The 12,402-nt window shown below is 49.8% G+C and overlaps 1 protein-coding gene across 2 annotated transcripts; it reads left to right on the top strand.

Moving 5' to 3' along the window:
• Window positions 1–5,266: 5,266 nt before the first annotated feature.
• Window positions 5,267–12,224, top strand: CA14 (carbonic anhydrase 14). Of its 2 annotated transcripts, none has more exons than XM_030846240.2 (12): window positions 5,267–5,966; window positions 6,169–6,230; window positions 8,203–8,223; window positions 9,188–9,367; window positions 9,880–10,022; window positions 10,249–10,344; window positions 10,540–10,606; window positions 10,804–10,961; window positions 11,070–11,190; window positions 11,410–11,430; window positions 11,556–11,640; window positions 11,763–12,224. In XM_030846240.2, exons 2-12 carry the CDS (start codon window positions 6,176–6,178, stop codon window positions 11,824–11,826), a joined length of 1,011 nt encoding a protein of 336 aa, XP_030702100.1. In that variant the 5' UTR covers window positions 5,267–5,966; window positions 6,169–6,175; the 3' UTR covers window positions 11,827–12,224. The 2 variants fall into 2 exon arrangements, with proteins under 2 accessions (XP_030702100.1, XP_060142909.1); XM_060286926.1 differs by having other exon boundaries at window positions 6,127–6,230.
• The last annotated feature ends 178 nt before the right edge of the window (window positions 12,225–12,402 follow it).

Genomic DNA, 12,402 nt, shown 5'->3' with positions numbered 1-12,402 from the left:
TGCCTTACAAATGACTCGAACCTTTAAAAAAAAAAAAAGGTTTCTTGGTTTTGTATTTGTATTTCCTCCTCAAAGCAATGACTCCCCACCAGCTACAGGGAATTAACTGAGGCAGAAGCAGCCAGAGTCAAAAATGTCACCTGTTTCCTTTAAAGGTTTTTGGTTTTGTTTTTAAAGTATCTTACATTTTGAGTGGTGGGTCTGTCAGAGCCTGCTGCTTTGTCCTAGTAGTATTTCTACATGACCCCAGCCAAGCCACTTTACCTTTCAAGACTCAAGCTCTTTTTTTTTTTTTTTTTGCGGTAGGCGGGGCTCTCGCTGTTGTGGCCTCTCCCGTTGCGGAGCACAGGCTCCGGACGCGCAGGCTCAGCGGCCATGGCTCACGGGCCCAGCCGCTCTGCGGCACGTGGGATCCTCCCGGACCGGGGCACGAACCCGTGTCCCCTGCATCGGCAGGCGGACTCTCAACCACCGCGCCACCAGGGAAGCCCTCATGCTCTTTTTTAAAAAAAAAGTATAGATATTTTGAAGCAAATAAAATGTCGATGAAAGCACAGCAAGCTCTTTTCCTTTAAGGTTTCAAAGAAAACCCAAATCATTTGTCACAATCTGATCTGAGAACAGACTTCTTATTTGGGGGATGATTAAACCAGTAATAAGCTACCATCGTCACAAGATTTTGCTATATTATCATCTGATTCCTATTCCTATAGCAATTCAGACATAACAATTCTTTAAAAAACAAAGAAAAATATCTTTAACTAGAATCTTCTCACTATTGAAGGGAAGTGGCATAAGTGTTACTGTCTTTTGCTTGGGTTGGAACACAACCTTCATTTGAGTTAGATGAATGGTAGAGAATAAAAAGAAAAGGGAGAAGTCAGGCAGAATAAGGAGGCCACCAGAGTAGATGGAACAAATTATTATAATTCCAGGGCACCATGATATCCTTCCTTGCAGAGGAAGCAGTTTATTAAATATACTAAGGAGAATCCTGCTTTGACATAACGTATCCTTTGGCGTCATCTCAGAGACAGTGAAGCATGGGTCTGCCTGCTGTGGAGTGCACTTTTTATGTTCTCATATATAACTATAGGCCCTGGTTACGCACCCATCCTGTGGAAAGATTGTTGACATCAGCTAAAGAAAATCTCACTGCCAATTGTCCACCCCCCTTGGTTCACATGACACTTTGTTCTACCACTATTTAGAACTTCTCACTGTTGTATTCTAGTAATTGGGTAAGGGATCTGCATCCCCTAAAGAGATTGTGAAGTTCTTGAGGGCTGGGATTATGTCATTAATTTTTTCTTTCTAGGGCCTGCCATGTTGCCTAGCACCTAGAAGTACTCAATATATGTTTGTAAACTAGTGAAAGTATTGTCGCTAACCTTTGCAGAAGGGACTGCAAGAACAACTCCAGATGGCTGGAATCTCTACAAAGAATGGCAAACTCCTGGGAATTCCCTGGCAGTCCAGTGGTTAGGTCTTGGTGCTTTCACTTCCGTGGCCCAGGTTCAATCCCTGGCTGGGGAACTAAGATCAAGCCAGGCCGTGTGGCAAAAAAAAGAAAGAAAAAGCAAACTCCTTACCACCTCTGCTCCTCCAATAGGTGTAGAGCACTGATTCTCAAGTGTGGGCCCTCAGACCAGTACCATCTAACAGGTCACCAGGGGACCTATTAGAAATGCAAGTCTCTGGGCCATTCTCACCTTCTGAGAAGGACCACATTCTGCCTATGGAATGTGTCTCTCTGCTTTCACTTTCAGGGATTCAAGAATCCCTCTTGAATTCTTTCCTGAGTGAAGCCAAGGACCCTCACTTGGCAGCCTGTCCCAGGAACTTGCCCAAGACCTGGGACATGACCATCCTCTTGTGCCCCATTTTCCTCCAACCTCTTTACAAAGCGTTATTAATAAATCTACTTTTTACCTATCAAAAAATGCAAATCTCTGGACATACTCCAAACCTACAGAATCAGAAACCTTGGGTCAGAGGCCCAGAAATCTGAATTTTAACAGGCTTTCCAGGTGATTCTGATGTACAATGACGTTTGAAAACCAAAAAGAGAAAGTTCAATGGCGCCTATGTCCTTTTTCTGGTTTAGCTTAGCAGCTCTATGACTAGCCATGGGAGAATCCATAAATCCTTCAAAACTCAGTCTTTATAGGGTATAACAAGAGAGTTGAAATGATGCCTGAGGACCCTCCTGGCCTAAAATTCTGGGAAAAGGCAGAAAGAAAGTAAATAAATATTCCAGTGACTAGACTCATTCATTCAATCAGCAAATATTTATGTACCAGGCAGTGTTCTGAGCATGGAATCAATGCATGACACAAAGTTACTCCTTTTTAATTAAAGTTGCAACATTTCAGACCACAAACTTTGACCTGTCTTCTGTCTACAAGATTCTCATACTGCATCTGTCATGCGATGTGAACTGGAAAACTGAGAAAATGATCCAGAGTTCTGACCAGCCCCTCCCCCAAATTACTTTGACTTTAATTCTTGAAAGCTTTTGTGTTTGCTTAAGGGCCTTCAGTACCAGTGTGTTAGAAGACAAGCGTGTGATAATAAATGCGATTATCCAAATAGACTATCTCTATGTTACTATGTTACTCTATGTTACTACTCTGTGTTACTATGTTACTCACGGCGCAAAGTTGCTTGCCCTTTTAGGAAACTGAATCCATCTAATTCTGTCTCCTCATCGATTCTCTCTTCTAGGCAATTAGTCACCACCTGTACTGTTTGAGCAAATTTCTGTGTTGACCATTCCTCTTTCCTTTTGATCTGCCTCCCTCCCTCGCTGAACTCTCATATTCCCCACCACACAAACTCAGAGCACTTAGTGGGTTACTGCAAGGTGTTTTAGACTATTTACCGTATTTAGTAAGTTTAAATATCCTTTTAAGAAAGGACCCTTTAAGGGACTTCCCTGGTGGAGCAGTGGTTAAGAATCAGCCTGCCAATGCAGGGAACATGGGTTCGAGCCCTGGTCCGGGATCCCACATACCGCGGGGCAACTAAGCCCGTGCACCACAATTACTGAGCCTGCGCTCTAGAGCCCGTGAGCCACAACTACTGAAGCCCTCAAGACACAACAACTGAGGCTGCGTGCCACAACTACTAAAGCCCACGCGCCTAGAGCCCGTGCTCTGCAACAAGCCACCGCAATGAGAAGCCCATGCACCGTAACGAAGAGTAGCCCACGCTCGCCGCAGCTAGAGGAAGACCCAAAGCAGCCAAAAATAAATAAATAAATAAATTTATTAAAAAGAAAAAAAAGGACCTCTTAAGAAAAAAACAAACCCTTGGGACTTACGTTGTGGTCCAGTGCTTAAAACTCCACGCTCCCAATGCAGAGGGGCCAAGCTCGATCCCTGGTCAGGGAACTAGATCTCACATGCATGCCACAACAAAGATCCCACGTGCCGCGACTAAGACCCGGCACAGCCGAGTAAATAAATAAATAAAACAAGGCAAGAAAAAACAAACCCAAAAGTCACCACACTTGGATACCTTTGACTCTCTGACTGGTTCATATTTCACTGCATTTGGAAGGACAGGAGATGGCGCCAGAAGGCAGCAGAACTTGGTTTTAGCAGGGTTTCAGCCAACCCCAGAGTGAGCAAAGGGCTAGAGGGAGAAGTAGGAATTAAAACAAAGGCGTCAGAGTTTGAGTAGCAACTGTGGGGGCGTTTTTTTATTTTAACATGTAGGGGTCCTCCTGACACTACTCCAAATCAGCCTGGTGACAACAGGAATATCCACAGTAAAGCCAAAGGTAAAAATAAAGGTAACTCCAATAAAAATTTAAAAAAATAAATAAATAAAGGCAAGTGCCTGGAGTTTGCCTCCTTTCCCCCTCTCTCCTAGATACCAGGGCCTTCGTCCTTTTGGGAAGCATGAGGGCCTGGAGGGACTGCTCACTCAGAAGTGGGAAGATGCTGATTTGGGGCTAAGACATCTTTGTGAAACATTATTCAGTTGTGTAGGCAAAATGCCAAAGCCCACCAGTAGTGAAACACTTCCCAGAAGGAATCACACACAAAACATTTTGAATTGAAACTTTAAAAATTAAAAAATTCATAGACAACCAGGAGGTGGCGCCTGGTAAGACACGTTACCTACCTTGGGAGGCTGCATCACAGCCCCAGACACTCCAGGGGAACTCTGTCCTGGCAGAGGTCATTCTGTCCGGGCCTCTTCTTTCCTACCTTGCAAAAGATGTCTCTGCTTTCTTTCTTTTTTCTGTTCCTCTGTGTTAACTGTCCTGATTCCCAGGAAGTATAATTTACACTTTAAGCCTTTTCTTCTTCTTAGATGGGATGAGTGGGGCTTTGGGGGAACATTGAAACATAAAACTTATCTGTAAGGGAAAAGTAATTCGGAGGGTGATGAAAGAATTAAAAAGGAAATGACATCTGCAAAATGGCTTTGCTTTGCAGATCAACCACAGTGGACAGAAAAGCATGGTAGGCTCCTGCCTCTGCAGGGGCTGATGATCTAGCAGATGCATTATTCTGTTCACTTGGCTTTTATCCTGCACCCTTATTTAGCTTCCGCTCCCTTTGTTTTGGCTATTTATTGCTACTTGGCAGAAGCAAGGAGGGCAGAAGGAGCTCAAACGGGTGCATCTTTCTGGCTGTGACTCCGGTGAAGGGTATCAGGAAAAAGAGATTTCAAAGTCTGGCCTGAAGTTATCTTTGGGTTTCACATTCTGTAGTGAGGGATTTAGGATGTACATTCCAATCGGGATTTCCAGTCCCGTGGGGGAACAAACACCAGCCCACATTCCTGAGACTCGGCAGCCTCTATGCTCCACTTGCCCAGTTCTCTGGTGGCAGGTTTCACTCAGTCCCAAAAGTCCTGCCTCAGCCCTTTGTTGGGCAGGAGGGAAGACCCTGGGCCCCTCTTCCACTCCAACAGGATCACATGGTCTCTCTCTGCTCCCTCCCCTCTCTTGCCCTGGAGTCCGCCTTTTTTCTGATGGTGGTAGTGATTGTTTCTAAGGTCACCCCATCTCTCCTCCTGCCCTGGCCACCGTGCCAGGGGTCAGTGTCCTCTTTGGTGACAAAAGCCGCCCTAGATCTGGGCTCCCTGGGGAGGGAGATGGCTGGGCCTCACAGTTGGAGCCGCTGTCTCTCCAGGGTGTTGCTGCAGCCCCGCCCCCCGCTGGGCACACAAATGGGCTTTATTCAGCAAACAAAACCACCCCCCTCCCAGGCCACACAGGCACGTGGACCCAGCCTCACCGTGGGAAGCCGGTGGTGACAGGCGCAGGAGAAGGAGATCGCTCCAAACGAATTCCCTTTGCCTCACTTCTCTTCCTTATTTTCCACACCCCACGTTCTGGTCCTTGACTTCCTCCCCTCCACCCGCACCCTGAGTCTCCCAGCTCCTTCTCGTTTACCTCTCTCCTAACTCTGCACTCTTCCTATTCCAGGGCACTCACATTCTGCAGGGCGTGGGGAACGGGTCCTCCCACCATCTGCCCTACACCATCCAGGGAGTTGCTCCTCAGAGGAGAAGCCAGATGGGGAATAAGAACCCCTGAGGGAGCTGGATGGGACCCCAGAGGATCGGACCCCCAAACCCTCCGTTCCTGCCCCCGCCCATTCCAGGGGACACCCTTCTCAACAGTGTCTGTGTGAATAGCAGAGGAAGGAAGAGCTCACCCCAGCTGCGCTCCTGAGCCAGGGCCAGGTCCCCTGCGAAACCCGCTGTGCTGCGCTCTGAGCGAGGCCATCCTGCATGCTTAATCGGCTATTTAAGGAGCTGTTCGCCAACAACCCAGACAGTCCCCACTCCCCACGTACACCCGTCCAGAGCCACCTTAAAAGCGGGAGGCAATTGTGAAGTAGCTGGCCAGCAAGTGGAGTGAAGACTGCAGAGGGAGATAAAAAAGAGAGGGCAGAAAGAGAGGCAGAGAGAGATTTATCCTGGGAACCCGGAAACTCACGGTACCCCACTGAAAACCAAATCCCCTGGAAGCCCGCAGAGGCACAAAGAAAGCAAGAGAAAAAGATAAATACACTCAACTCCAGGAAACTTCTCTTCTCTCTCCCCCACCCCTCCGCCTCTCTCTCTCCCCTCCTCTCTTCCCCCCTCTCCCTGCCCTAGTCCTCTAGTCCCCAAACTCCCAGTACCTTGTGTTTCTTCCAGGGATACCATGTTGTTCTTCACGCTCCTGCTAGAGGTGATTTGGACCCTGGCTGCCAACGGGGGTAGGTACATCTGGATGTCTGTGTGTGTGTCTGTGTGTGCTGATGTACACAGGTTGCCATGCATGCTTAATGGAGGAGGAGGAGTGTAAGAGGAAGCCTAGGGCTGGAATAATAGGCTCAGGGATGCAGGGGAAAAGACAGGACTGGGGAGGAGACCACTTTCCTTCTTTTCCCTTTGCCATTCCAGCCTTGCTGTTCGTGGGGATGGGGGCAAACTAGCCTGGGTCAGGATGTGTACACACACTGCGGGAGTCACTTTGCAGGCTGCAAATTCTCTCCGGAGCTCCTTCCCCCACTGCCCTGGTCCCAGGCAACCCTCCTGGTCTTCTTTATCTACAAACTCATCCAATTAGGGAGCCAAAGAGGCCTGGAGTGAAAGGATAGAGGACTGATGGGGTGGGGGGAATACTCCTGCCTCCTGCCAAACTCACACCCTGATCCCTGACTATGAACCTCATGGCCAAAGTCCCCTCTCGGTTCTATGGGGCGACTAATTTCCCGGTTTTTCCTGAAAGCTGTAGCAATAACAGTCAACACTCTTGGGCCCTTTACAATTTACACAGGACTTTCAGGAACTCCCAGGAGAGGAGGATGGACTCTTGAGGGGGAACAGGCCGAGGTGCTCCAGGAATGTCCCCAGAACCCCTAGCCCTCATTTTTGTGATCCCTGTGCCTAGCACATAGCAGGTGTGTAATTAAAATTTGTTGGAAGAACAGGATGAGGGGGGTATCTAGAGGGCAGAAGGGGAACACAAAGAAGATGATGGTGAGGGGCACCCAGCCGAGGAGAGTTGTAAATTGCACCTGAGGAGAAAGGAACCAATTGGGGAAAAGGAGGAAGGGATGTAAAACTACTGTGCTGAGGATTTGGTGGGAGGGGAAGGGCAAGGCTCTCAGTCTGCCCAGAACCAGGGAATTCGAGTTGTTGAAGTGTCCCACTGAGCTGGTGAGTGAGAGGCTGCCTCCAGCCCTCCCTTGCGCTGCTTTTCAGAATTGTCTGAACGAAGGGATGGGCCAGGAGAAGAGCCCAACGATGAGATCAAGGATATCTTAGAAGTCTGAGAGGTTTGTTTAAGGGAATAAGAGAGAGAGAGAGAGAGACAGGGAGGAAGTTAGAATTTTTCTCCAAAGTTTCTAGCAGTTTGAATAATGCAGAGACAACCCACAGGAAGGCCTCCCTTTCCCCTTGAAGCAGTTTGGCCCTGGGTGAGAGCTGGACCAGCAGGCCCCCGACCTTTTAGCTGGAGACAGGACTGCACGAGAGCCTGGCATGTGACCCAGCTGGCAGTGCCCTTTTCCACACACAACGCTTCACTTTCATCCTTGTCCCTGCCAGCCTGGCGGCCTGTGCCCACCCACTACCCTCAACGTGGAGCGGACCCTGCCCGATTCCCACCTTCCCCAGCCATCTGGGAATCTAGGGAGCAGAGGTTCCTGGTGATGGGGAAAGTTTCCTTTAGAGTTCCTGGGACCAGAGGAGGAACTTAAATGTTAATTCACAGCTCAGTGCCTTCTTTCGTGCAATGCTTCCAAGCAAAGGAATAATGGCCCTCTCCCCTCAGCAGCACTGCCCGCCCACGCTGAACTCCTTGCCCCTCTCTTTGTTCCAGTCCCTTTCTTCCAAACCCTACACCGTCACCTCAGCCCCATCTTCTAAGAGTTAGATTGGCTTGGCAGAGGCTGTAGAAAAGTGAGGGTTGGGTATTTTGCACATTTGGATCCAGGTTAATTTTAGTCTCCTGGCTTTATCTCTTTTCATTTCTCCTCCCCCTTTACTCAGCGAGCACAAGCACAGCCTGGTTGGTGATTTTAAATAGGGCCCCCCCCCACCCTCGACCTTTCCACCGAGGTGTCCAGTTTCAGGGCTTCCTTTGGGAAGTGGTAGAGCAGAGGGAGGAGAAAGGGGGGCGGGGTGGAGGAGGGCCCTGCCCCAGGCTGCGCTGGCTGTAACTCAAATTATTCTGCCTTGCAGGTCAACACTGGACATATGACGGTGAGAACAGAACCCAAGGCCTACCGACACCCCTTTCCCACTGGGACCTCTTCACCTGGCGGGAAGACTTAGCCACGTGGGTTGGGAGGTTTCCTCCAGCTTCTCACCCTAGCTCCTTCCTTCCCCGACTCCCCATGCCCCAGCTTTCACATATATGATTCCTAGACGCTGTTCTAACAATCAAATCCCACACACCCTGATTCAGCAGAAAAACCAGTTATGTCCTCAGTCAATCTGTGCGGGAATTAGGGAGCTGGAGTGGAAAGGGAACTGGGTGGGGAAAGGCGCCATAAGCTTAGCTGCCAATTCTCCTCCTGGCTCGCTTTCTATCCTGATGGATCCTACCCCCACCTGAATCTGGAATTGGGACAGAGCTTGAGGTCAGGGGTGAGGAAGAGGTCGGCAGGACAGTTTGTGACCCTGGCAGAGGTGGAACCCGATTCCTTTGCGTTTCTGATTAATAACTTAAACCGAATTCCAGAGTCAATGCAAGGTCCAGTGCGAAAGCAAGAAGTGAATGATGGAAAGTCAGCAGATCTGAATCTTAAGGCCACCTGATAGGGGGGCCCCAAGGAGACCCTACCTCTCTAGGACCATTTCATTTCCCCAGTTTTCCTGCTCCTACTCAAATCCCACCTTTCTGGGTATGCGGGCTTTCTATCCATCCCCTCTTCCTCTCATTTAGCTTTCTTGTCTTCCAACAAGAAGACAAGTAAGTAAAAGCAACTGCTCCCCGTTCATCAGGAGAGCTGGGGAATCATCACTGCCTCTGCGTAGGTGAAGGGACTGCAGCAGCAAGTCCAGGAGGGGCTCCTTGCTCACCCAGCCCCGCACACCTGGGGGCTTCATCTGGGGTGGAGAGAAGTGCATTTCTGCCTCCACACGGGTAAAGCTGGGTGAAGGGTTGCTGAAGGGTGGTTAGGGGCTGGAGGACAGGACAGATGTCTGTGGTAACCCCCACCAGGTCCACATGGTCAAGACCACTGGCCAGCCTCTTACCCTGAGTGTGGAAGCAACGCCCAGTCCCCCATCAACATTCAGACAGGCAGTGTGACTTTTGACCCTGAGTTGCTACCTCTGCAGCCCCATGGATATGAAGAGCCTGGCACCGAGCCTTTGGACCTGCACAATAATGGCCACACAGGTAAAAAGACCAGGCCTCCAAGGAGATATAAGCTCCAGTTCCAATCTTAGGAGTCAGAAGTGAAGAAGCATTCTCCTAACTTCTAAATTCTCAGAAGGTTTCATCTGTAAATTTGGAGACATGAGAATGGGGATCAGGCTCCTGTAGCCAAAGGTGGGAACTGAATGTGTAAGATCAAGCTTTATGGGTGGGTTAGCATCATAGCATTGACTAGATCTTTACGAGAAAAGCAGTGGCTAGGACTTCCAGCCAGTGGTCCAGTGGTTAAAACTCCAAGCTCCCACTGCAAGGGGGCACGGGTTTGATCCCTGGTCGGGGAACTAAGATCCCACATGCCGCACGCAGGGCGCGGCCAAAAAGAAAAAAGAAAAGCAGTGGCCTATGGGAAGAAGTGGGTGATGTGCAGGGAGACAGAAAAGGCTGGCCAAATCTCCCCAAAGTGGTGGCAACCCAGGGGTGGGAACGTATCCACATTCGTCCACCAACCCTAACTCGCTCTCTTTCCCTCACAGTGCAACTCTCTCTGCCCCCAACCCTGTATCTGGAAGGACTTCCCCGAAAATACGTAGCTGCCCAGCTCCACCTGCACTGGGGTCAGAAAGGATCCCTGGGGGGGTCAGAGCACCAGATCAATGGCGAAGCCACAGCTGCAGAGGTACCAGGGAGCAAAGCCTGGATTAGGACACAGTGGTAGGCACTGTCGGTGCCAGGGGAAAGGAAGGATCTGGAAACTGGGGAAAGTCATACTTGGGGGAAAAGGGCAAGCTTTGTGGGACAGATTTAGGGCGTGCTAGAGGTGGTGGTGGTGGCTAGGATAAAAGCTTTTGGGAGGGGGTGGTGGAGAAACATTAAATGATTCAATTCCCTCTCCCCTCCCTCAGCTCCACATCGTACATTATGATTCTGATTCCTACGAAAGCTTAAGTGAGGCTGCTCAGAGGCCTCAGGGCCTGGCTGTCTTGGGCATCCTCATTGAGGTCAGTGGCCCCCAATCCCTCCTTGGTCTCTCTCCACTTCCTCTGCATCCCTCAGTCCTATTTTGCCCATGTGTGCTGCTGGTCGCCCTCCCAAGACAAGTCAGCAACCCATTCTGACTATTTATCCTATACACAAGTGTCTTACTCCAAACATGGACTCATCCCGAACTCTCTCACCCTTTCCTCCCCATACAGGTGGGTGAGACTAAGAATCCAGCTTATGAACACATTCTGAGTCACTTGCATGAAATCAGGCATAAAGGTGAGCCCTAAAAAGCTATCTTAAGACAAAGTAACATTAATTAGGCTTCAGGGAAATTTCTCAAAAAGGCCTGAGAGGCCTGGAACGAGGCAGTGAGTTGGGGCCGGAGGTAGGTAGGGTGTTCGCTTCTAGGAGCCCTGTCTAGGTAAGCGAGGGTGCAGTGAGAGGGAGATGAGTCCTAGTCTGTTCTTGCCCAGATCAGAAGACCTCAGTGCCTCCCTTCAACCTGAGAGAGTTGTTCCCCCCACTGCTGGCGCAGTACTTCCGTTACAATGGCTCGCTCACCACACCGCCCTGCTACCAGAGTGTGCTCTGGACGGTCTTCAGTCGAAGGGCCCAGATTTCAATAGGACAGGTGAGTGGTGGAGAGGTGAGACAGCAGACATAGCTGTAACCTCAAACCCTTTCCCACTCCCGAGAGCGAGTGCCACTTGTCCCTTAATCCCACTCTTCTACTTCTCAGCTGGAAAAGCTTCAAGAGACACTGTTCTCCACGGAAGAGGAGCCCTCTAAGCTCCTGGTACAGAACTACCGAGCCCCCCAGCCTCTCAATCAGCGAACGGTCTTTGCTTCTTTCATCCAAGGTAACTGTACAGGGCTCAGAAAAGGAGACGGGAAACTGGGGGACTCAATGGCAGGAACTAGGGAACCCCTGGGAAGGAAAAGAAGGCTAACAGGGGAAGGGATTTCCAGGACTTGCTTGGACTGGGAACCATGCCCCAACCCCGAGTACTGGCACAGTGTGCTACTCCCAACTGGGGTGGGGATCTAGTCTCACTGACCCAAGTTTTCTTCCCTTACAGTGGGATCCTTGTATACCACAGGTAAGACAGGCCTACCCATGTATCGAGGGGTGGAGTGCAGGGTAGGGTTCTCCTCAGTGAGTTAGGGAAAAGCTCAATATCTATGTTAGTCTTAGGCTGGCACCTTCCACCTTTATCTCTCCCAGGTGAAATGCTGAGTCTGGGAGTGGGAATCCTGGTTGGCTGTCTCTGCCTTCTGCTGGCTGTTTATTTCATTGCTAGAAAGATTCGGTGAGTTCCTATTCTCCATTCCTCCAGTCTTTTCTTTGGCGTTGAAAAGCATTCGCCTACTCCACCTCGAATCTGTTTCGCCTAGGACATTAGCCATTTCCACGAACCATTCTCCCTTTCAGGAAGAAGAGACTGGGAAACCGGAAAAGTGTGGTCTTCACCTCAGCACGAGCCACCGAGGCATAGACTCCTTCCCGGTCACCACAGATGGCTTCCCCTCGCCTATCAGGGAGCTTCTAAAGTGGGGTGCAGGGACTGGCCAGAAAATACTGTAGAAGTAGGCTGACATCCCTCCTTCCTCCAGACAGCCCCTACACAGAGGTATGGACAGGCTCTCATTCAAGGAAGAACAGAACCTTCAGCCTCTCAAAACACGTAGATAAGGACAGCCCTATGTTGACAATGCAGAGGGTGAACTGTGTTTAGTTGTAGGGGAAGCTGGGGATGTGCCCCAAAGTCCCCCACCCCCTCATCTCTGTATCCCTGTCCCGAGATATAGTACAAGATCTCCCCTTAGGAAAAAGGGTTGCTGCTGCTATGTTTTTTTCCCTCAATATATTAGGAAATTAAATTTGCCGACCCCGCCTCTGGCCTTACTTTGGGGGCTCTTGAGAATGGGAGAATTCCTTAATGCCTCAGATGGCAGAGGTGGGCAAAGGGTATGGAAAAGGACGAATGGGTGAGTAACTCCTTTTACCCCAATCCTGGAGAAGGGGAGATCCACTGCTGGAAAATGCTTAACCCAGAGCTTCTGACATGTTA

Source organism: Globicephala melas, chromosome 1, assembly GCF_963455315.2.
Source record: "Globicephala melas chromosome 1, mGloMel1.2, whole genome shotgun sequence".
Taxonomy (NCBI): Eukaryota; Metazoa; Chordata; class Mammalia; order Artiodactyla; family Delphinidae; genus Globicephala; species Globicephala melas.
The sequence above is the reverse complement of the archived record's forward strand: the minus strand, read 5'-3'. Positions and strand labels throughout refer to the sequence as shown.